The sequence below is a fragment of the Anas platyrhynchos genome, chromosome 8 (genome assembly GCF_047663525.1).
Source record: "Anas platyrhynchos isolate ZD024472 breed Pekin duck chromosome 8, IASCAAS_PekinDuck_T2T, whole genome shotgun sequence".
In the NCBI taxonomy this organism is placed as follows: Eukaryota; Metazoa; Chordata; class Aves; order Anseriformes; family Anatidae; genus Anas; species Anas platyrhynchos.
The window spans coordinates 8,545,040-8,569,574 of record NC_092594.1 but is presented as its reverse complement, the minus strand read 5'-3'; the positions used below and the strand labels follow the sequence as shown (position 1 = coordinate 8,569,574).

General features: G+C 36.0%; 1 protein-coding gene across 4 annotated transcripts in view; it reads right to left on the bottom strand.

The window, feature by feature from the left end:
- FNBP1L (formin binding protein 1 like) overlaps positions 1 to 24,535 on the bottom strand; it is a 51,448-nt gene that overhangs the window by 3,817 nt on the left and 23,096 nt on the right. For 2 of the 4 annotated variants that reach the window (XM_027462624.3, XM_027462625.3), the window contains exons 3-15: positions 16,920 to 16,973; positions 15,244 to 15,391; positions 14,776 to 14,838; positions 13,079 to 13,183; positions 12,417 to 12,545; positions 10,845 to 10,991; positions 9,982 to 10,185; positions 7,331 to 7,489; positions 4,109 to 4,123; positions 2,035 to 2,144; positions 1,267 to 1,399; positions 681 to 775; positions 41 to 189 (exon numbers count right to left, since the gene is read on the bottom strand). In XM_027462624.3, coding sequence (XP_027318425.1) covers positions 41 to 189; positions 681 to 775; positions 1,267 to 1,399; positions 2,035 to 2,144; positions 4,109 to 4,123; positions 7,331 to 7,489; positions 9,982 to 10,185; positions 10,845 to 10,991; positions 12,417 to 12,545; positions 13,079 to 13,183; positions 14,776 to 14,838; positions 15,244 to 15,391; positions 16,920 to 16,973 — 1,511 coding nt within the window. The remainder of the gene's footprint in view (positions 1 to 40; positions 190 to 680; positions 776 to 1,266; positions 1,400 to 2,034; positions 2,145 to 4,108; positions 4,124 to 7,330; positions 7,490 to 9,981; positions 10,186 to 10,844; positions 10,992 to 12,416; positions 12,546 to 13,078; positions 13,184 to 14,775; positions 14,839 to 15,243; positions 15,392 to 16,919; positions 16,974 to 24,535) is intronic. The other 2 variants (XM_027462627.3, XM_072041842.1) reach the window with 1 other exon arrangement.

Genomic DNA, 24,535 nt, shown 5'->3' with positions numbered 1-24,535 from the left:
ATTTTACTGAAGGAATCATAGTGTATGTTGTCAACCTTACCATCAAAGGGATATATTGCCTTGCAATGTCCTATAGCTGGTAATGGATCATCATCTTCAAACTCATCATCAAATTCATTTGGATGTGCATGCTGCTGTGGTGGGCCTCGACCTTCCTGATTTGCATCATCCGTGTAACTCCCTTCAGGGCTGTAATATAATGATTGGAATGTGAGGATTCTTCGGAGTTTTTAGTTCTGAAACACCGAACCTGCATCACAGAAGGGTAAGACCATATTGTTCTGGGAAGGCCTGTTAACAGTGTTTATATTTGCTCCTGGAGGTGATTTTCTGAAAATGTTTTGATCTAACAAAGGTTTTGGACTGAATTCTGCTACAAAAACACATAACTTTGACATACCTGTCTCTACAAAACACGGAAAACTGATGAGCCTTATGGAATGGAAAGAGTTCACTTTAAGAGACACTGGTATTTAATGAGTGGTTGTTTTCATTAGACTCAATTTTTCTGTGCTACTGTAATGATGTGAAGTGAGCTCTAGTGCTCAGAACCAGTCAGATTTTCCTCTAGAAAAATAAACTTTCAGAGGATAAGGAATAACCATCACCTTCTCTTAACTATCAGACAAATGTATTGATTCTAGCATAAGATAAGAAAGCAGTAGAGATAGAATAATGACCTCTCTCTGCCCTGTGTTACGAGGTGGTTGATATCACTGCTGTGCCGCCTGTCACTTCTGGCTGCTACTTTACCTTCAACTTCAGAGAGCCAGGCCTGGGGGGGAAAAAAAAAAAAAGACAAATACTGGTTTCAAGACAAAAGTTGATTCTAAACCAGCAAGAACCATTTCAAAAATGCACTTAACTGCACACTGTTTAGTTGTCAGCACACAGCCACAAAGAAACTGCATTCACACATGAAATCTTGTAATTATTTCCATATGAAGTATTAATCTAATCCTCTCTGCTTAGCCTATGCTCCATACTTGAGTTAGGTAGTAAGGAAAAAAAACCTTTAATCTCCTATGAATTGCAGAATAAGTAATTAATAAACTCTTCATAACAGTTTGCATCTTTAATAAAGTATACCCTTATTCTAGCTAGACTAACATACCTGAAAATAGCATACCCTAGGGACAACTGTATTGGGAGCTTGTTGTTAAAATAAACCAAGTAGTTTCACGACTGCAACATTTATAACCCATAAAGCAAACTACACCATTACCATTCATTTATATTTTCTGAATAATTGTTTTAGATTCTCACCTCATTCTTGTGTATTTCCATCCGAAGACGGTCCATGTTGCTCATTGTCTCAGCTAATTTTGGTTGCAGACTGCTTGGATCACCCATCTGGGGATTTTTTTCATAAACATCTTTCATCTTGATGAGGGCATCTCTAACAGTATACAAAACCCCACAATAATTATACAATTACAAACATCTGCACTGGTTCATTAAAGCTAAAATAATATTTAGGTATATGAGAGCCTGACCCATGATTAGAGTTCCTAGATCCTAAGCACAGACCTGAGGAACTACAGCTCCCTGTAACACACCTAACTCTTTTTCCCATTCTGTCATCTTAACATTTTGCTTTACTTTTTCATGTCATGTTTAGCATGGAAGGAATCCAACTGTCAACTCTTCTCTATGTATTGTCAACACTGTTGTCTGTACTGTTATACACAATTTCCTAAATATTAATTATGTTCTTTTCATAGTGCACTAAGCTGCAGCTCTCTTGCTCAACAGACCTATGCAGTGATTTTTTTCTTTAACGGCATGCTTTTAGATCCAATGTTTCCTATGCAACATTAGGATCGAAATATGTATTATAGTGAAGCAGCAGGAGGAGGTGATGATAACAACCTACATAAAACAAAGCATCCACTAAAAATGCTTTGTAATAGCTTGTAATAGCATATTCTCTCCTAATGTCTGAGAGCTGTTGGCTTAAGCAGAGGACTTCAATTGAAACGGACATAGAGAGACCCATGATGAACTTCTAAAAAAAAAAAAAAATGCACTCACTTTTGGTCAGTTTCCTTCTGTAGTTCTCTGTTGAGTTCATCAATTCTCTGCTGCAGTTTCTTGCGCCTTTGTTCTGGAGGGAGGTGGCTGAAGTCTTCTAGTGCAGGGCCCTGCAAATATGAATGCTATTAAAGAAACAGCACACACACATTGAGACAGCTGAACTGACATACCCACACATGAACAGCGGTCACTGGAAGCAGGATGGACCTTCTTAAAAACTCTCTACTTGACGCACAGCTCTTTAAAAGACCACAACAGAATAAATGCAAGCTTTTGGTGCCAGCTTGTAGTCACTCATTTAAGGTTCATTTTGCCTTCTGCAATAGGTGTCTCAGGGTTATAATTAGTAATTTCTAGGCTTAATAATAATTAGTCTGAAAAGCTGAGCCATGAACCTCCCTGTTATATCTACTACCCTTAATTCAGATTTAGCAAAATCAGAATTAATTACTAACAGTAATTTCAGTCAGAACAAAAGTCTCAGTTGTGTATATAATAATAGTGTGTACATAATTGATTCTTTCCTAGGATTATGTTTTCTATGGCTATTTAGATGCTGTCAAAAGAAGAATACCGTAATTTGGACCTTCATTACAAAACAGCATTGTAATTCCCTTTCAGAAGTTCATCAGTCTTGCTAGAGAACATATTACAAGAATCTCAATTAGACTTACAAAGTTGTGATACATTTTTACCTAGCATAAAACCAGTTGACAGAGCACAAAATTTGTACCATCAAAATTATGACTTAAATTTCTTAGTGAGTCAAAACTTGGTTAAATATTCTACATCACCTTTTTAATTATAAAAAAGAATGCTTCAGTGAGGAAAAAAAAGTTACTTTTCATACATAATCCCCTCACCCCCCCCCCTTTTTTTTTTTACACTTAAGACCAATTATTGTTATAGTCTAAGCTTGTGCCAGGGTTAGTTGTGTATATGAAGAATGGAAGGACTTGTGTGTATGAGGAATGGGAAGAAATTTTTACATATCCTGTGAATATGTTGTGCCAACTCTTCCTTTGGGTGACAGACACCTACACTACTTTTTAAGAAGGAAATACAGTACACTTATTAATAAGAGAAAGTTACATTACTTTTGTGCTAGTTGCATAAGAAAGTTATTTTTAGCCCAAGAAACCTGCTTGCCATTACAGAAACCCTCCTCAGAGGTAAACTGAACTTGACATTTCTCTTCACAAGAGGAAATTTGATAGAAACGTAGCTGTCAAGATCTTAATACAAGCAGCCTTAGGCTCAGATGCTAATTCCAATATTCTAGATATGTCCCCCTCTTAAGGTCTTCTTGCCCCTCAACTTCCTGGTTCTTTTTCACTTGTAAAATCATCATCTAATTACTTTTTAAGGAGGGAATACAAGACACCATAAAAGATGAATAATCAAGATATGTTGTTTCCAAAATAAAGCAAGAGCTCTTCTTTCTGGGGAAAAGTCTTTTCAGGTGCTTTTACATGCTACAGGGAAAGAAAAAGATAATCACATCCTCTGTGTGATTGCTCCTTAAATATTAGTTAAAACTACCTTTCCTACAGTAATAATCAGAAGAACACTTACTTATGTGAATTTTGCTGATCTATTCTGCAAAATAATAATATTAAGATGTGCTTTTAATTTATAAAAGCCTCATTTATTTCAAATATAAAAGCTTTTTAATACTCCTGAACATAAAAGATCATCTCCCCTGCAAATGTTTGGTTAAATTCAAGTGAGTGAATATTGCAGTATTCAATATTTCTCTTTTAAACAAGTTTTGTACTCTTTTTGTATAACTATTTTATGCTGCTATTTTATTTTATTTCCATTATCACCAGCTGATGAATACTGGTCAACCTTAAAATTCCAAAATCACAGAATTAGTTGCAGCTGGATCATATCTAATTATCTCACATTAAGCATGGATGAGTAAGAACATGACTGTGTATGAGAGTGGAAAGTCTGGAGATGCATTTCAGCACCTGACTTAGCAGTTATGATATGGAAACACTTTCAAAAGATTACTTTCATGCTATCTTAGCAGAAGTACAGCAGACAGATCAGCACACGGGCTTACCATCTTCACCGACCACTGCACAGTTCATTTGAAAACAGAAAGAAACGGGAAATTATTCACATGCAACGACCAGTTACAAAAATGATTAATGCCTAAAACCATATCTTTAAAATATTTTTAAAGATTAAAATTTAAAAATTATAAAAAAACATTTTACTATGAGCACAAGAACAGCAAATTACAATAATCAGAAATGCACTTCTGCTTTAAGCATTACTGATTTTAAAAATATCACTAGGTGATAACGGGTAGTTTAACTTACAGAATTGTAATACGCAAATTCATTGAACAAATTTTGAATTTTAGTGCTTCAAATAATATGCTTAATGAACTTCTGTTGTGGGAGAAGAAACGAACACACAGCCAACAACACACAAAATAGCAGAATTCAATGATGATGAAGGACTGATCAGCCATATGCAAATATTTTGTTAATTATAGCTAACAATCCACTACCATCAATTTTACAAAGGTAATTTTTACCAAGTGTTTTACCTTATTATCAAAGCAGAACTACAATAAACAAAGACCTTTTAAGTGAATAATTTTACTTTCTGAAAACAGCGCATTTGATTGCTGCTATCCTAAAAATGTTTTACTTAGATTAAAATAAAGCCATTTAGAGAGTGATAAGTTCATCCTTAGAGGAAGCAAATAAAACAGACAGGTGTCAAATCTTTGGCTTAACATGTCACAGCATTTGGAAGATCAATGACCTAGTACAAGCCTTTCCAGAGGAAGGCCAAGCAACTTAGAATACAGTTACCTGTGACATCATTTATGACCTTCAACAATTGTTGTGACAGTTGATTAGAGAACACACTTCAAATTGGAATTTCTAGCCATAAAGAAAATGACACTCCTTTGCAAATGTTACCATGGTAGAAACCTCAATAAAGTCCAAAGACACTGTTGTGGTTTAACCTGGCACACAGCCGTTCGCTCACCCTCCCTCTCCTCTCCTCCCTCTTCTGTCCTAACTGAAACCAGGACAGACATAAAATGGCTATAAGAACAAACTACTTTTATGTATACAACATATCCGTTGATGTATCAAGTAGCACTGAGCAAAGACCTCTCACAAGCACTAACACTACCTGGAAATGTTAAGACTTCAAAGAAAAACAGTAAAGAATAACAGTACTAATAAACGAAAGGAGGAGCTGCACTTAAGACTTTTCAACAGCCTATTACTTTTATATAGAGTCACAACTTAAGCTACTGTGTGCTGCTTTCTCTATACAGCATGTGACAGGAAAAATCTAATGCACGAAGTACGGAATGATAACAGTCTGGTTTTGCAATTTCTAGTGCCTTGAGTGACATCTTATACAGGGCATGTAAAACAAAATAACCAGTATGCTTATTATATGGTATATGGCAACTCATGGATAAATCTCAGTAGAAGCCAAAACAAATTAAAATACCATTTGACAGTTCTTCCCGTCAGTACTACTTGGACATCATTTTCCAGGGACAAAACAGAATCATGCTAGCATCTACTTATCACTGACTCAAGATGTATTAAAAAGATAAATCTGATCCGTAACACACAATCTACTAGAATTACAGTATACATTTCAAGGCACTTGATATATGTGTTACCTATTAAAATATTTGCAAGGTATTTCAAAATAAAACATGAAGTGTTCATCTCAAAGATTTATAGAGATTAAAGTATCTGATACTGTGGGATATTTGAATTAATCCAGATTTGTATGACACTGCCAATCCATGTTAATTTTACAGAGTACTGTGTATTAAGTTCACAGTTTTACAGCATGATCAATGAATTACTAAGAATAAAAAATTAAAATACTGTTTCAGTTTCCATGGGCATTGTGTAGTTGCTAGGAGATGATCTTTTGCTTCAGTAAGAGATTCTAGAACTACTAATATTGTAAGGTATTGATTTGTGAGCCAGGTGTTGATAAACAAAAAAATGGTGTCATCAAAATCTCTGCTATTTCAGCAACTGTACAATCAAATTCTACATTGAGTGCTAAAGAAGGAACATTATCTTCATGACCAAAATAAATTACAACACAAGTAATTCAGAAGGAGAAAGGAGAAACTGCCCTCCATAAACACTTAGAGGAGAACAAGAATCTTCTAAAAATGGTGGTGGTAGAATGGTTATTCAAAAATATCTGAGGGCCTGAAATAAGATACCACAACATGACTTAAAGAAAATAAATGTAAAATTTGAATAAATTTTAAATATAACTCATTTTGGTTCAGAATGACAGCAAGAGAGCCTCTGAATTGCTTACTGCAATACAACATTGTTGTGCATTGATCTCCACATTACATCTGCAGTATCCAGCCTTTCTCAATGCATATGAGACAGCACGTTGATTTTGTTTTCAAATATGAGCAATTAATGAATTAAATATAATCAAATGCATCCAGTTACCTCATTATGTGGATCTATATCATAGCACACACAGACTGGGCAGCCTGTGTTTCTCCAACATAACAGGAAAGCACCAGTACATTTACACTAGAACTATAAATGTTGCTAGAAAACCACTTAACAATTCCCTTTTACTGTCTTCCAGCAAAATCTATTTGCAGGTTATGCCATTATAGATCAGTAAATGAACTGATTAATCTCAGAAAGCAGCATTTGGTAGTAATTTTTCAATAACTTTACCTAAACAGACCTAGGATGACGAAAAACAATCAATCATAAAATGCGTTAAAATATTTCACTATTTCAAAATCTGCAAGCACCATGTGCTGTAGCCTTTGATATACAAAAGATACACAAAACTTCTCTTAGTTCAGTCTTGTCAACAGTTACTATTATTTCAATTAAAAGTCAGCAATAAGATGTGATCTGTCAGATTTTTATAGTGACTATATATATACCCAATGATAAATTACTGCAAAACTATGTTCCATGATGGTAGGAAAACATTTGTGAATGTGAACAACAATGAAAAAAGGTATCAAAACACATGCTGAGCACCCTCTTTATAAAACCTTTATTTTAGGCACCAGTATTTGGAATGTTGTCAAGGGTATTTCTGTTTTAATTTTAATATGTTGGTAAGGTCTATGTAATATGAAAAGAAGTATTCTGAAAGTGACGTTGTAGCTGAAGTGTTACTTTAAACAGAGTAAGCCTTATAATGAGGGTGAAGAGCATTAGAAAAGCCACATCACAAACACACTGCTCATAGCCCATCATGCATTTCAACTTGTTATCCAACTTACCCCTCTTTTGAGGCTTCTGAAAGAAGGAATTCTGGGCTTCCCTGTTTTTATGTCACTCATGCAATAATGCACTGGTTCAATGGAGAATATGGGATACTGGGACCCATTAGGAGTACTGGATGTGTATAAACTAGTAGGGGTTAGGGGTGGGGACTGTGGCTAATGTGGAAATAAAGAAAGCAATAAATAAGCCAAATGTTCAAAGTGATTTTAAAATGAAAAGTCTGTCTTATAAAATTTCCATCCAACACAGAAACACCTTGTAACGTTCCACAGACACATTTACACTACAACTGCATTGCTTTTAAAAGGTTTTTGTCATGAATCTTCATGACAACTTCAGAGTTAGAGGTTGGTTCAGAGAATGAAGGAATATTCAAGAACGCTTTAGACTCAACTTCCACAAGATCCAAAAAATATTCTGAAGTTGTTTATATCCTCTCTTAGAACAGTTAATTCTTCTTTTCCGTTACAAATGAATTAAATGAACCTTAGTTAGAGTCATTCTGGAAGCTTGTGCATTCCTGCTCACATGTTGATTCACCTTACCAGGTGAACAGTAAGGTGAATCAATACATTTTGATTCACCTTACCAGGTAAGCTATGTACACAGAAATACCACATGTATGTATAGAGAATGACTAAAAAATAAGTATACTCAATCTCTGTAGTCAAATTGGACTTAAATAATGGCTGAACGGCATTCCTAATCAACATAATCCCTAGAGCTTTCTCTGATTTCTTCCCCCCCTTTTAAAAAATTGCTTCTCTCATTTTTTCCTCTTATACCCCTGCTGCTTTTGCCCATTTCAATTTTTCTGTTTCCTCTGCTGCACAATTAATACCCTTTCCAAAAGGCTTTTCTATCTGGTAACATCAAAAATAGGTAAATGTACATCTGGAAGCCAAGACCAGCCATAATTCCAGTTAAATGAAGGCCCAAATGCTACCACAAATATCCCATTTACAGTAAATAAGCGTTTGTGTGTGTGTGTGTGATGGTGTCCTTATATTAGCTAATAAAAGAATGTATTTCTTAAATTTTCAGTAATATTTACAATTGTATTTTTCTGTTACAATATAGATTTTAATATTATATAGATATATATATAGATATATATATAGATATTTTGCTCCCAACTGCTGCTTTTTTGAAGTGTATCCATCCATCCCTCCCCAGAAAAGTAGGAGAAAAAACGGACATAATCTTCCATTTCCTCTAGGTATTTCAGGAAGAGGTGCACGTAGTACATATACATATATGTACATCTGTGATTCCATATAGGAAACAGTAGGAGTGAGTCTCTGAATGCTATGTACCAAAAAAAAAAGTAGGAAAAAAAAATACTGTCAGCTTTCTTCATCTATCATCATGCAAAGGAATTTCTTTTAACTGCAGTAAAAGCCAACATTCAGACTGTAAACCAATTTAGATTTTCGCTGCTTCACTGTCCACAGAAGGAGGACAAAATTCTTGGGAAAATGGCTTATTACCAAACTAGTAGTCGTGATCTCAGAACAGGTTAAATCCCACCCATCTCTGCAGCCAAACGCAATAAATATACTAATGCACTGAAATGATAAGCTACTATCAAACATTAATTGTGCTGCATGAGATGTAAACAATTGATTTTCATTTCAACACAGCTGCAGTTACGTAACAAACAGTGAGAAGGAGATGTAGAGATCTGCTTGCTTGGAACAATATCAATTGGTTAAAAAAAATCCTACCACTAATGAGCTGTAAGAATAGTTTTCTATAATAAGTGGCAAATACTGGTTTGGAGCGTTAAAATAACCTCACTGAAATGTGAGGGAATCATTAAAATGACTTTCTGGTATGTTCTAATACTAACTAAAATCCTAGCGTAAAATTTAAACATGTACCTGCATTTATATAGCTAGCTCATGCTTGTATTGAAAACCTTTTTTGTCGATCCATGAAGGCACCTAGCACAGAAAGCATCAATTGAAAGGAGCAATTCCTCTGCTTTCAATTTTTTTCCATCAAGCTTAGGAATATTTTTTACTTATTTCTTAGTAATACTCCTTCTGGGATATTTACGTGTATGGAGATTCAACAGTATGTCTTATCAGTAAGGTATTGTAAGTTTCAATTTCTTCAGACAAACTTACATGTTTTCAAAGCTAGCAAGTTTAATAAAAATCTATATAATATTCCTCTATAAAAGCACATATAAAACACGACAGTTAAAAGCAGGTTGCTTGTTGTAATATTAAAGAGATCTGAAGTCTCCCCACTTTCAAACCATACCTCTCCCTCGCAACCTTTTTTGTTTATTTTGACATTCAAAATCAAAAACTCTTCTACGCAATTGGAAAAAGTAATTATGGCCATTTAGAAATTACAGAAATTGGAAGCTACTTTTATTTACACTATTTAAACCCATGCAGAATATCAAATACCTAATAAAAAACATTCCAGGACACAAATGACTAGAAGAAAAATTGCAAAGCTTTCCCCATTTTTAATGTGATAAATATCCAACCTTACCCAAACCTTCAGATCTCTTTGTACATCTTCAAAAGGACAGTGGAGGGCAAGGGGAAAGTTATAGTAAAATAAATAATTGCTGCTTCCATGAATCTTTACATTTTAATTTTCCAAATAGTAATTTCAAAATTGTTACCTTTGGTTTCTTTCCAAACAGCCACAGCTTTCCTTTAGCCTTGCCCACTGTAGTTTTTGAATCAATTCTCATTCCTTCCTGCTTTGGTGTACTGATGGTTCCATCAGAGATAGTTCTGTAAATATTCTGACTGTAATCTTCAAATGGAAAATCTCCAGGAGGTTCAAAACCAGATTTGAAGCAGTCTATCACTAGCTGGGAGTCCTAAACATGGGATATTAATGAGTTTAAAAAGAAAAACAAGCAAAGGCATCAAGAGAGAAGGAGAGGGAAACATGGAGACAGATTTTCCCTTTAAGCACGAAGATGGCACAGGTGGGAAACAGAGAACACAAAATGCATGCTTGAAGATAGATCAATGTAAGACGGCATATATTCTTTTTTCTCGGTAGTGTTACCAACAGTGCAAATCAAAGTAAACCCTGCTATTCAGAACCCAGCAAATAGTCCCCTCTGGTTCTCACAGATTTAAAACAGAACATGGTTTAGGCCCGAGCTACTACTCCACCGTCTAATCCTTCAACATTAGCACTGAAATTAAGGTAACACTCAGAAACTAGATACAGTAAGATCTAACAGGGTGTTAACTGAACACTCTTTTGTACGATTTCATGCATACCGGAGAAGATACCAACCATGCTGGTATTCTGGGATGTTTCATGATACCCAATGCTATGTGTCCAAAATCATACACAACATGGTTAAAGATCTTCAGATCAAAGGAAAGAAATAAAACATGAAGAAAACAGACACCAGCAATGGTTGAAGCTACCATTTAGACTAAACAGTGATGTCACTCTCCACAGCATCTGTATCAGTTCCTTTACTCATGTGCATTTAATAAGAAGCTCAATTCTACTTACCCTATGTTCATCAACTGATTTTGCTGCAAGGATCATCCCTTCTAAGCATTTAGAGATTATCGGAATAACCTTGCGCTCAGAGTCAGCAAAGCCCCTGTAACATTCACTGAGTTTGATGGTCCTTCTTTCATCCATTTCTTGAAGTTGCTGCAAGCACAAAGAAGGATTATTTTATTGAAGTTTTTATTTATGGATTTTTTCCTGATCCTGATGTATGCAGTTACTGTGGTCACCACAGTGTAGTACAGAATTTCTGTGCTTTCCCAGTGTTTTTTATTTCCCTTACAAAACAGAAGCTAATTAAGTTTAAAAAAAATAAGTCATTTCAGACATAGGCTTAAGATGCACAGAACAGCGATTACAATGAGTCAATACTCATTTGTTAAATGGTGTGAAGGACTGGACTCTTTATTCTTTTTTAAAGCCTGTGTATAATGCCTACAACCACCTACTTGTTAAAAATATTTGTTTCATGCAAAAATGGAAACTATAATGAAAAAATTCTACTAGTTTCTACATCTCCTCACTCTCTCCTTCCACTTCAAAATAATTTCTCTGGTGATAGGTATATCCACCTGAAATCTCATCTTCTTTAACTTTGCTTTTACTTTTATCCTCTCCAATTAATACCTTGTATAATGTATAGCCAACACTCTCAAGGAAGTAATAAAAAAAATGTAGTCCCAAGAAAAAATAGGACTAGGACTTCATGTTTTTACTGGAGATTTCAGAAAACATACATCTCACAATGATAATGGACTTTAACCCTAGAAATATGGCAATAAACAAAAACTCTTATCCAAGATACAAGGTCAACCAAGCTGTTTCTCCCAGGACTTGACTGCAATAACTCCCTCAGTTTGGTAATAACAGATCTGCTGAAGTGCTGCTTACCACTTAAAATAGTAACAAATTCTTTAATCAGCTGAGAAAATATGAAGCATTCTTAAATTGATACATCTTCAAATGAAGTCAGCGTTTTCACTTTCATTTCCTAATTCCACGTCTCAGAATCAGTTTTTACAGCCACATGGCTGAACATACAGACCACTAGGTGTCTGAATGCTCCCTCAGCTGATGGCCCCCAACTATTTTACTTTAAACTAATGTTGGAAAGCCTCTATTTTTGAAAGCATCAAACAAAATTTAATAGTTATACAAAGCACCTAGAAATAGTCCTTTTCCAGTCCTTTTCTACAACTCTACTGAGATCAATGCATTAAAAAAAAAAAAAAAGAAAGAGAGAACTAGTTATCAAACCCTACTAAAATGATTGTTTTAAACATTTGCTTTCCTGTTGCAAATTTTTATTTTACTGTACCTTTCAGTAATACTTCACATCTCTAAAATATAAAACTTTAATAAAAAAAACTCAAGAGTATTTCCATTGCAAGTCTAAGCATAATTACTGAAAGCAACAAGTCTTGTGATAAAATGCAGACTGTATCAGATTATGTTAATTTCCTCATAAAATGATCTACTATAACACTAAAAAAAAAAAGAGAGAGAGAGAGACATATAAAAGCTAATTCCCCCTTTAAAGAACACCAGTCATACTTTCTTACTTTTTACCTTATAAATCTGAGGAATGACAATGTAGTAATGTTTGTGTTGTTCCCCATTAAAATTCTGTAGTTGTGCAGCATATTCATTTTTGTTTTCATCAGCCATGTGTGTGCGCAGGTTTAACTGTTGCTTAGCCTAGTAGGAAAGTGTTATCAATTCAAAATTGTCTTGTGTTTTTCAATGATATTTAGCATTATTATATGATAGCATTATAGCATTATTATAATTTACCTTACCACCAACTATGTAAAAACACTAATCAAAATCATCATTGAAATTTATGCCCTTATAATTGAAATAGAAAGAATGCAACCCTTAATTTATACTGACAACTTACATCTAGTTACATATAGAGAAAGCAACGGTCATTTTAGCCACACTGCTTAAATACATATCCAAAAACATAGAAGTGAAAAAGAAGAAAATAACTGACTCAGCATCATCTTGAGAATAATGAAGCATACTCTCTCTGCACTCTTACATTTTACTGTACCTTTGATTTTGCATGTAATAGGAAAACATATTTTATACATCATTTTATACAAAAGATGTTGTGCAAATACTGATGATAATCATACAAAAAAATTATGCTTATAGAAAAGGGAGAGTAAAAACAAAAACAAAACACACAACAAAACACATTAAAAAAAACACGGCACTGCTCTTACCTTTTCAACATCAGCCTTTGTCGCGTTAGTGTCATTGTCCAGTCTTTCATAGCTTTGCTGCGCCTTCTCTGCCTCTCTGCATTCTCTCTCAAATTTCTTTTTGCTCTAAAAAAAACACAAACTTACTCCTCCTACAGCCACTATCCCATTTTGGTTTTGTATAGCAACTTTGAATTCTAAATATCAAAGCTTCCTTTAAATGAAGACCTTAAACTCTCTAAGTACTTTTATTTAAGTAAACAGACTGTTCTCATAGGAGCATGCAACAAGTATCAAATATATTCACCTGTTTTTTATATACAAACTGTTTCCTTTAAGTAGCAACAGGAAAGCAACTGTAATTACGCTATAAAATATCAGAAAACCAAAATACAAAATAACCTATTACAAGCAACATCAGCAAATTAGAAAACAGGTAAGTTCACTGTTTAGCCTGACTTCAATAACCTAAATGAAAGTTGGAGGGTAGGCAAAAAACTCAAATCCTGAATTATATTTGTAAAATTTAAAGTTAACATCTTAAACACTCAATTTAATTCAATAAATTCAACTAAATTATTCTGAAGGTAATCAGAAGGATTTATCTCTATTATGAGATCTTAGCATATTCATCCATTATCATCAGTATTCATATCAACTGAAGTAGCTGTAAGCAGCATAGACAACAGTACTCGATATACCTGATGTTAAATAAATCTGGCTGTTGTCCAGATAGCTGCTGTAGGAAAAACTTCTGCAGCTCAAGATGTTAGTATCTCTAGAGTCAAACAGGCAATAGAGATTGTGTGAGCACTGCACTCCTGCTTCATAGCAGAGTCAGGCAATTGAGGTTAATGTGCCCCTTTAAAGGCTGTATGAATTTCAGAGTCGCCTTGCACTCGAGTAAATACCATGCACAGAACACAACTGATTGACTGAACTGAACTCTGGGAATTATCTGGATGAAAGATATCTTCAAGTATCTTTTTTTTTTTTTTAAGTATTATTCAGCATCTTCACACCTGCTTCTATTCTGATCATCTGACCATGAATTAAACCTCTCTGACATGACACTGACCCAAGACAGTGCTTATCTGAGTCCACAACAACAAAGCAGAAATTCACTTTTCCAGTTTTGCTTCACAACAATCTGGATCAAAGACAATAAATTTCAAAGACACAGAAACAGCAGAATATCAGAATACATCGTGAACATACTTGTTTTATATTTTCTAATCATTAAAACCACTGCCTATAAACTGTTCTAGAGAAATTTCCTTTCTGCAATTCTCTGTGGAAATGTAATTCTAAATCCTGAAAGGATCATGGCTTACAGTGGTATTCTTGAAGAGACCTCATTTAACAAGCCCTCAAGTGCAAGTCAAACACTTAAGATTTCATCTTCATGGAAATAAATTTTCATTACTGAACAGGAGCCCACTGAGAAGCAACGAATGAAGTCTGTACCCGTTTTAAAACCTAATTCCTTTATGCTGAATAAATACTAAGTCTCCACATACACACACTAAATGGCTGTTTGCAGAAGAATTTTTTAAGCAGTGAACTACAAACACTTTGGAATGTATTTTGGGCATTACTAAGTCTGATTTGGCCATTCAATAAAATAACTAAACGTTAAAGTCTAAACAAGGGAGATGACATCAGTTCCATTTACAAATTGCGTATTATTAATGTGATAGACCCCCCCCCCAACTCACATTATCCATCTGTTTCCAGCACATGTCCAGATATTGTTGAGCCTTTCGCCCTTCCTGAAGATGCTAAAAACACCAGAAATAAGTTTGATTTACATATATATATATATATATATATATTCTTTTTTATTACTATTACCATTATCTAGTTTGTGCTCTAGTTTATGCACTACAACACACATCTCCAGTAGCTACCAGTATTCTTTGGAAGACATTATTATTAATGATGCAAGAACAGTACCACATATGAAATTTACTTTGGCAAAAAAGCTACCAGTAAGCACTGTCTCCCAAGATATCAATTCTCAGGTTTTAATAACTGTAGTAAACCAGTACATAGAAATACATGAATAACTTTAATTATGTGTATTACAAAACCTATTTATTGCTGAGTTCATGAAATTGGGTAAATAAAGTATTCAAAGACATCCATTTTGATACCCTATTATAAAATCAAAATATAGAAATTACCATTTTTCTCTCAGTTTTTAGATCATGAGAGTATCTCATCAATTCTCCATAGACTCTGTGTCCCATTTCTTCTGCAACTACTTCACGTTGTCCTGCATAGTCATTCAGCTCATTAAGGATGTTAAAAAAGGCAATACATGAAGTAAACCTGACAGAAAGCACATACACACATATAGACATATGCAAAAAGTGAGATAGCGCTTGGTTTTATAATAATTTCCTTTAACACAGTCTTTGCTCCTAATTAAATTGAAGAAAAAATCAGATGCATTTTACAAGAAACCTTATTTTAATGATTGAATTACAACAGAAATGAAAATCGGGAAAGCCTGCATTGAGCCTAGCACGTACTATATGTTGCAACGTCTCTTCAAATACATTTTATAAGAACATGGATTTTTGTGGATGGAAAAGAAAGAAAAAGAATACTACCTGGAAAGCCCTGTAGTATAGTGGTATCTCCTAAGCTGCCAACTGAGAGGCCTGAGCTTGGGAACAGATATATACGCCCCTAGGCCTGGAGGCTGAACTTGTTGCAGAGATGATGTGCTTGGTAGTCTTGAGGTTGGAACATGCCAATCATACCACTCAAATGCATCCCGATGGATGATCTACAGAACAAGTTTGCTATGAGCTCTGGAGACAGCTGCCTGTTTGCCTGCCCACCTCCTGGCTGGAAGTAAGGTGCCACTATGGCTGGCACTGAAAAGGGGGGAAGAGGAGGGGCAAAGGGTAGAAAGTGTGTGTGGAAGGGAAGAAAGAAAGAAAAAAAACAGGCACCACATTAAAATATACGTCTTTCTCTCTTTAACTGTGGAATACTGCCATCTCCACAGGCTTGGCTTCGTGGAATTTATACGCCATCCTAGAACTAGAAATCCCGTTCCCTGTGGCCCAGGATCTTTAAATAGAGTCAAAAAAGCTAGAGGAAATCCTAGCATAGATTCCCAGGCACTCTGTGCACAGCATGTGCTCTGGTCACAACCTGAAACTTAGCCCACATTCTTTCATTCATAAGTGTTTATCCCTACAGGAAAAAAGTATTGTGCTTTTCTAAATTAAAAAATGGTAATGGATATGGACAGCAAAACAAGCACCTCTCTTTGTTTAACTGTAGAGGAGCAATTTATGCTAAACAACTTTATAATTATTTATCATACAAGCTTATTTTGTCTCTGGAGTCAAAGCAAGTCAGCAGCTTAAGAGGCCTAAGCTCTCCTTGCCAAAAATAAGAGTTTTGTTTATTCTCAAGTCTCAAACCTGAATAGCTATATTCGTACTGCAATACAAATACACTGAAGAAAAGTCTACTGCACCATAGCCTAAGGGTAATCGTTGCTCTTCTATTAAAAACAATAACAACAAAATGCAGTAGCATGTACAGAGCATACTAAACTTCTGCTTTCAGACTTTCAGCTCGCTGAAGACTAATTTGGAACAGAGCAAGTACAGCCTGCCATGTTTACTACTTTAAAATACTAATGAAACAGAAGTGATGCTTCATGATTAAGAATTACAACAGAAGTGTGAAAAGCCAAGCAGAATTCTTTTGTTGTCTTAGCTAGTTCACTATTTTTTCTTAAACAAAATAAATAAAAGTCCATAAAGAGACAAGTAAACAGAGTATATTGCAGTCCTTATTTCTTACACATAGAACTTGAAATGCATATTTTTACCTGGGTTCTTCATCTTTGGATGAACGTTTAGGACAGTACTTCTTAACCAGATTTCTATTAAGGAAGAAAAAAAAGTACACTACTTTAGAGTGTCTTTTGAAAAGGCATACATACAGTAAACTGCACAAACAAGGAATTTAATTTCAATGACTTCCCTTTATAATCTTGTATGGGTCCCTAAAGTAACAAAGTCCTAAGTCACTTTGACCTAGAACAATATATTCATAAGCACTTTAAAACCTCTATTTCACAGTGACTAGACATAAAAAAGTGTTCTTTATTTAACAGCCTTTTCACGGAATCACAGAACTGTAGGGGTTGGAAGGGACCTTGAAAGATCATCGGGTCCAACCCCCCTGCCAAAGCAGGTTCCTTAGAGCAGGCTGCCCAGGTAGGCGTCCAGACGGGCCTTGAATATCTCCAGAGAAGGAGACTCCACAGCCTCCCTGGGCTGCCTGTTCCAGCTCTCCGTCACCTTCACCATGAAGAAATTCTTTCTCGTGTTGGTGCGGAACTGCCTGTGCTCAGTTTTGTGGCCATTACCCCTTGTCCTGTCCCCGCAAACCACTGAAAAGAGGTTGGCCAAATCCCTCTGTCTCCCACACCTCAGCTATTTATACACATTGATGAGATCCCCTCTCAGTCTCCTTTTCTCCAGGCTGAACAGCCCCAGGTCTCTCAGCCTTTCCTCATAGGGAAGATGCTCCAGGCCCCATATCATCTTTGTGGCCCTCCGCTGCACTCTTTCCAGGAGATCCCTGTCTTTTTTGTACCGGGGAGCCCAGAACTGGACACAGTACTCCAGGTGAGGCCTGACCATGGCAGAGTAGAGGGGGAGGATCACCTCCCTTGACCTGCTGGCCATGCTCCTGTTCATGCACGCCAGGATCTCATTGGCCCTCTTGGCCACCAGGGCACACTGATGGCTCATGGTCAACCTGTCGTCCACCAGGACCCCCAGGTCCTTCTCCTCAGAGCTCTGCTCCAGCAGGTCGTCCCCCAGCCTGTACTGATACATGTGGTTGTTCCTTCCCAGGTGCAGGACTCTACACTTGCTCTTGTTAAACCTCATCTGGTTTCTTCCTGCCCATCTCTCCAGCTGGTCCAGGTCTCACTGAATGGCAGCACAGCCTTCTGGCGTGTCAGCCACTCCTCCCAGCTTTGTGTCATCAGCGTACTTGCTGAGGGCAGACACTATTCCCTCGTTAAGGTTGTCGATGAAGATGTTGAACGAGACCGGACCCAGCACCGACCGCTGGGGAACACTGCTAGTCACAGGTCTCCAGCCAGACTCTGCGCTGCCGATCACCACCCTCTGAGCTCGGCCACTCAGCCAGTTCCCAACCCACCTTACTGTCTACTCCTCTATCCCACACTTCCTCAGCTTTGCTGTTAGGATGTCATGGGAGACAGTATCGAAAGCCTTGCTAAAGTCAAGGTAGATGATATCCACCGCTCTCCCCTCATCATGTTTGCCATGAGCTTGTCAGGGCAAAATTCTCAGTGTGTTCTTGAGAAAGGAACCTGAACTATACAAAAAATGGTTCCGTTTTTTAACTGGTATGAAATAACACTTCGTTCAAAATTTTGTTTTGTGTAAAGGGACAATATTTTGTAATTACACTGGTTTAGACACCTACCCAAAGAAGAAATTAAGTACAAAATGCCATCCTTCAGAGCTGCTTTAACAGTTGTCTTTTAATTGCCCTCTGAACACAATTCTTCCATCTGTCCTGTAGTAATTGAGACAACCGGCCTTTGACTTCTTAGACTAATTCTTAATTAGTAGCCCGCATCTGCTACTAATCTAATCTAGTTCAAAACACTTTCCTCAGAAACAGCCAAGAACTGGACAGTAAAAGCAATCTGTACCCCTCAACACTACAGAAGAATATGAAACAAAATCCTGCACGTATGTTTTGTATTCCATTCCCACTGGCTGCCTGTGACTTTGGTTGCTACAAACCATCTCATCAACTCAGTAGGGATTAAAAGGAGACATTTGGACTGCAAAATTCATAAAGTCAAAAGGAAAAAAAAAAAAAAGATTTAATAATCTTCTTAGCTAAGTAACTTTCCCATGTTTCGTTTTCCCTTACACTTCTGCTTTGCTACTCAGTGCTTATTAATTACTGGGAAACTCCTGAAATTCAACTTATTATTATTCAGAAGGTGAAATGCATACCAGGCATACAATGCTGTAGCTTAGCAACTATGCAAGAGCCTTTTCAAGGGAAGATTTTCAGGGGTGTTACAAGAGAAAAGAAATGACTTAAAAAAAAAAAAAGAAAAAAAGAAAAAAAAACCACCACACATACAGTTTAAAGTGGCAGGACAGAAGTACTTCAAGGTTCAATAAACAGTACAAAGTACAACAATCAAAGTTAATAAATAAATATGAACTAACAAGCAAACGCAGAGTTTATAGCTAAAAGAAAAAGCAAGTGTTCATGTGAACAGTGAAGCATAAAAGCTTTTTACAAGTGAACACCAACAGTTAGAAAGATACCAGAGAAATTAAATCTTTGAAAAAACACAGGTTGACTAGAAGTTAAGGATGAAGGTGAATCTGAAGAGTCAAGTTTTATTTCAAAGAGGAGCCAACTGACACTTTAAAGTGGACATAACAATCTTTAACATTTTTATCTAAACATAGGTCTCAGGACCCCAAGTATGGCTCTAGACTAGTTTTTCCAAAACCTGGCAACCTTATGATATGTGTACAGCAGCAATCAGAGTGGCTAAGATCTTTAAGCAGACCTTTAAAGCAGAGTAATAGTGCTGAGTACTGTTTGCAGTACATGAATTTCTGGAGGTTCTAGTTCAGACCAGTTCTAGCCATTTCCATGAGCACCCACCAGCATTTACAGAATAGGTGCGCTTCCCACAATTCAGTTTCCCCGCGAAGAAATCTAGTTTGCATACTTTCAGACTTCTCCACAAGTGAACACAACCACAAATGGATACAAGTCACTTGGTTCATTTCCAAAGAGCATTCCTGCCTCAGACTGGAAGACTCATTTAAATACATTCTTATTAGAAGAGCAGGCCTGACAATGCTTCAGCGGAAATTAACAGCAGTCCCTCTCAATCCCTAATTAGAGCAGGATAAACTATGAACAACTTACCTCCACTCCCAGTCAGATTTGTACTGGCCCCCAACAGTGCATACTGAGTTTTATGTGCGTGTTTGTATGTATATATATGTATATGCACATGTAAAATACACAGAATAATATACATACATGCGTATGTATTGGCTGAGAAATTAGAGAGCTTAAAAGTAAAAAATATGAAAATAATTAAGAGTTTACCTTACCAAGTAACTCTTGCCACTCTGCTAAGTTCTCCTGTACTTTTAGGGAGAGTTTACTTCATACTATAACTGGAAGGAGACAAAATGAAAACCTACCAATGGAATAGGAAAAACTTTGTTCCTTCATCAGCCCATAAATTGAGCTAAGTTGAGCTGTGATCAAAAATGACCATGAGCCAGTCTGATATATTAATTATCTTAGCAGATAACATAACCTAGCAATTTTGGTGGACATGCTAGAGATGACGAAGGTCTCTGAAACAATACTATGAGCTAGCTTTCTCTGAGCCTAAGTCCTTCAAGAAGATGGTCATAGCAGTCTTGGACTGCCACATTTAACAATCTACTCCAAAGACAAATGAATGAACTCACAAATACACTGGGCCAAATCAGCATTGTGGGCATCTGGCAATTAAATTAAAAGTAAACGCAGAATCTCCATTTTTCTTCCAATTTTCTTTTTATTTCAAGGAATGAAAACCAAAAAATGCAAGTAACAGATCTGAGTCAGGTTTAAAGAAAATTGAAGAAGTAGCTGCAGACTATCAGAACGGAACCAAATTTACTGGATAAACTGCTGTATATATCTTTAGAATAGTGCAGAGTGATGACAGGTTAATATTCTCTGGAAATACAATCTAGTCTTCTGCCACACTCTGACTTACACACATCTGGAAGCAGATTTCATACAGGACTAATCACACCCAATTGTGATGACCCTGTAATTTTATCAAACTCTCTTCGCGGTACAAATTGGTCTCTGGTTAAATACCAAGGAGAAATCAGCTGGACTTTATTACTAATTTTTAAGAGAAAAACTACCTTAGTCATGTAGCCACAAGTTTCAAATGCCACCTTACTTAATACATTTAAATTATTTATAGCCATGTACATAAAATATTTACATTTGTACAGACATACAAAAACTCATAACTGAATTTTATTCAGTCATCTAACACAATGTAAAGAACTGGGGCAGCAGCATCAATATCGAAGAATTTATGTCAAAGTAAATGCTCAAGCACTGTGACATCTCTTTATATTAAACTTCTACAGTCCCTACATCATATTACAGGAGACTGGGGGCACAGTGAAGCCTGCTTTCAGAAATTAATTTTAAAATGCAGTAAGAAATTAAAGGCATTTCATATTTATATGTGAAGCAATCATTTCAATAGTGTTCTGTGACTGCATATCTACATATAGAATTGGTGAAAACAATGACAATGTACTACTGTATTTAGTAATAACATCGTATCGGAAAAAGCCTTCAACTGAATGCATGAGTCTTAAAAAATTGTAAGATGGAACTTGGGTTTACAAAGCCTTGTAACCATTAAGAATGTTTTGACTTACAGAAATACCACTAGAAAAAAACTGCCATGTTTGTATTTAGAAGATCATTAACAGCCTCAGCTCCAACCGAAGAAAAAGGTATCTGAGAACTGAACACAACTTCACATTTGAGCTTACATAGACTTTAAATAATGTTTCCAAGATTCTGCATATAAAAATTTGGTTACTAAGTCTCAATTTGACTAAACATACACATATATTATTATCTTATTTAGAAAAAAAAAGACACTTAATGGCACGCAGAATAAAAAAAAAAAAAAAAAAAAAAAACATGAAAAATGCATTTGCTCAGATCAACTAGAAATCTCTTCAGACTATAATGTTGAGTTTTAAAGAGAAACAACTAGTTCAAGAATAATCACAATTTTTTTCTTCAAATTAAATTTCTTCAAATTCAGAAATCTTATTCTGCGTGGTAGCTTCATCTGTAACTACAGGTGTAACTTGTATTACCACCTAGCATTAAGGAAAGTTGAATTCCATCTTCCCAAGAGTTGGAATGCTTCAGACAGTTAAAAGAAAAAAAAAGGAAGAAACCTTCAGAATTATTTTGCATGTGGTAACATGGTAGTAAACAAAGCAGAACTTCACCTCACCTCTTTTAAGCAATATTGCTGATCAAAAGCAGCATCTGAGAATGCAATTACAAAATTCAACTACTTGCCCAGTTATTTGTCACATAATCTATCTAGTATGTTGTGTTGCTTTTTTTTTCCCCACTTATAAAAAAAGGACAATTTAAGCAGTTGTGTAATCAAAATTAAATCTATGAATCTGCAGCAATGCATATTGCAGTATGTTTGTCCTTGTTCACATCCCTGTAACTCATTAACAACCTATAATAAACCTCACTTTCCTTGGGGCACCATAATATGTTAGTTGAGACTTAAGCTACACAAAGCTTAAGATTTTTTTTTTGTTAGCTCAAAAAAAAATAAAGGTTGGTTTTTTTTTTCAGAACGAAGTATATTGCAAAGACAGAACAATCTTTACAGACAGTTTTTCTTTTCTGTAGACATTCAAGGTTTCCTGAATTGTGCCAGTTTTTCTTACACTTCCGAGCATCAACAACTGCATATCAAAGAATAACAAGAATAACTTGTAACTTAGGCAAAACATTTGGACAGAATTCTCACAAGTAATGTCTGGAATTACTCAGCAACCATCAACTTCAATCAGTTTCAGTAACAACATTGTGAGTTCATTCAAACAGCTCTTCATATGCTACATGTGCATCACTTGCTTGCCATCTCCTAGGAGATTTGGAACAGCTGTTGCCAACTGGGTACATGTCATCACTAAGTTATGACTGTATACAAAAAAAATACTTTATCAAAAATGCAAGGGTATGCACTAAGTGAACATGAATTTCTGCCAGGACATGCACTCTAATTTGTGAAAACTGTTACAAAAAATTAATTCAAGTTTACATCCTTGGATTTAAGGCTATAAAATAAGTTCCACCTCAACAAGATGTTGGAGGCCCACCACCGATGAGGTGGTAGGCCATATGGTAGGCCAGAAAACAAACGAACCTGCCATCATACATTGCTAGTACTACATCCCACATTAAACTTGTTGTTTTTTTTTTTCTGTCTCCCATCCAAATACTAATACAGCCAACAAACTACCATGAGGTGACCATTTTCTGTATAGTTCATACATCTGCTAAATAAAGCCAAAATAAATAACAAAGTTCTTTAGTGAGAGATTCTCATCACTATAATTGCCAGGGTTTGTTTCATTGCAAGAGGGAAAAATTATTAAAAAAACTGCTCTTACAGGTATTAATATCCTACCTACAGGTCATATGCTGCTAGCATTAAAACTTACCAGCACCACAGTCCCAATTACCTTCTCTCTGTTTCTAAGGGGTAAGCTACAGAATGGCTAACTTTGCTGGCAATGAAAACTTTACATATCTCAGTTTCCCACGGGGCCTCATGACACTTCCCTTTTACATGGTAACACCAGTAATTGTCCTAAAGATAAATGATGGTTGAAATCAAAGTAATATCACAAGACAGCGCACTACTAACAATCAGTTCTCCCCCAGGGAATACCCAGGCAAGAAAGACTGTCTAACAGTGGATTCACAAACTGGTCTGCTGGCAGAAAATCAGTCACCCTTGTGTGTGTATGCTGTCCAGACCCTCGTTGGCAGCAAGCAAGAAGTGCATGCATGCACCGTACAAGTGTGCAGCAAGGCCAGTGCTTCCTGAAACTGCCATACTTACTGCACATACGCAGTCAGCCCAGTCATCTGACAGAAGGGGTACTTGACATAACTCCTGTTTTTGAAAGATGCTTTGAGAAAAATCAATAGTTTTACCCAAAAGAGTAAAATGCTACACAGCAATGATTTCCTATTTGTAGTTAAATCCTGGAGTACTAATGTCATCTTGCTAGCTATCAGAAATTAACCTTTAAATGTAATTAAGCAAAATGGCTTTTCTTCGTACTATTTAAGGAAAGCATATAAATGCAAAATTAAGCAAATTAAGCACAATCCCATTTTTTAACAAACAACTGAAATCAAAACTGGGTTTCAAACTTTCAAACTCTGCATGTTTCAAACTTCCCTTTACAGTTACAGATAACAGTTAAAACCAACTGCACAGGAGTATCCTATTTTAAACCTTGGTCTTCAAGTAGTGCGTGCTTTTTGGTGAAACTCAATCCCACTTAATTCTGAAAGTGGGTTCCTATGCCATTTCATTGCAACTACTCTTCTTTTATGATCCCCTATCACTAAGAGGGGAAACTCCTATTAGACCTAGATCTTTCACTTGGCCACAACAGAATATAAACTGGAGAAAAAAGACAAAGGGTGTTTGGGTTATGGAGTCTTACCCAAAGGTATCATTAGCTATCACAATGGCATGCTCTAAGGACACGAAGAACTGCTGCTTTCTAAAGTTCTTGTCAGTGATTTCATTCAGAT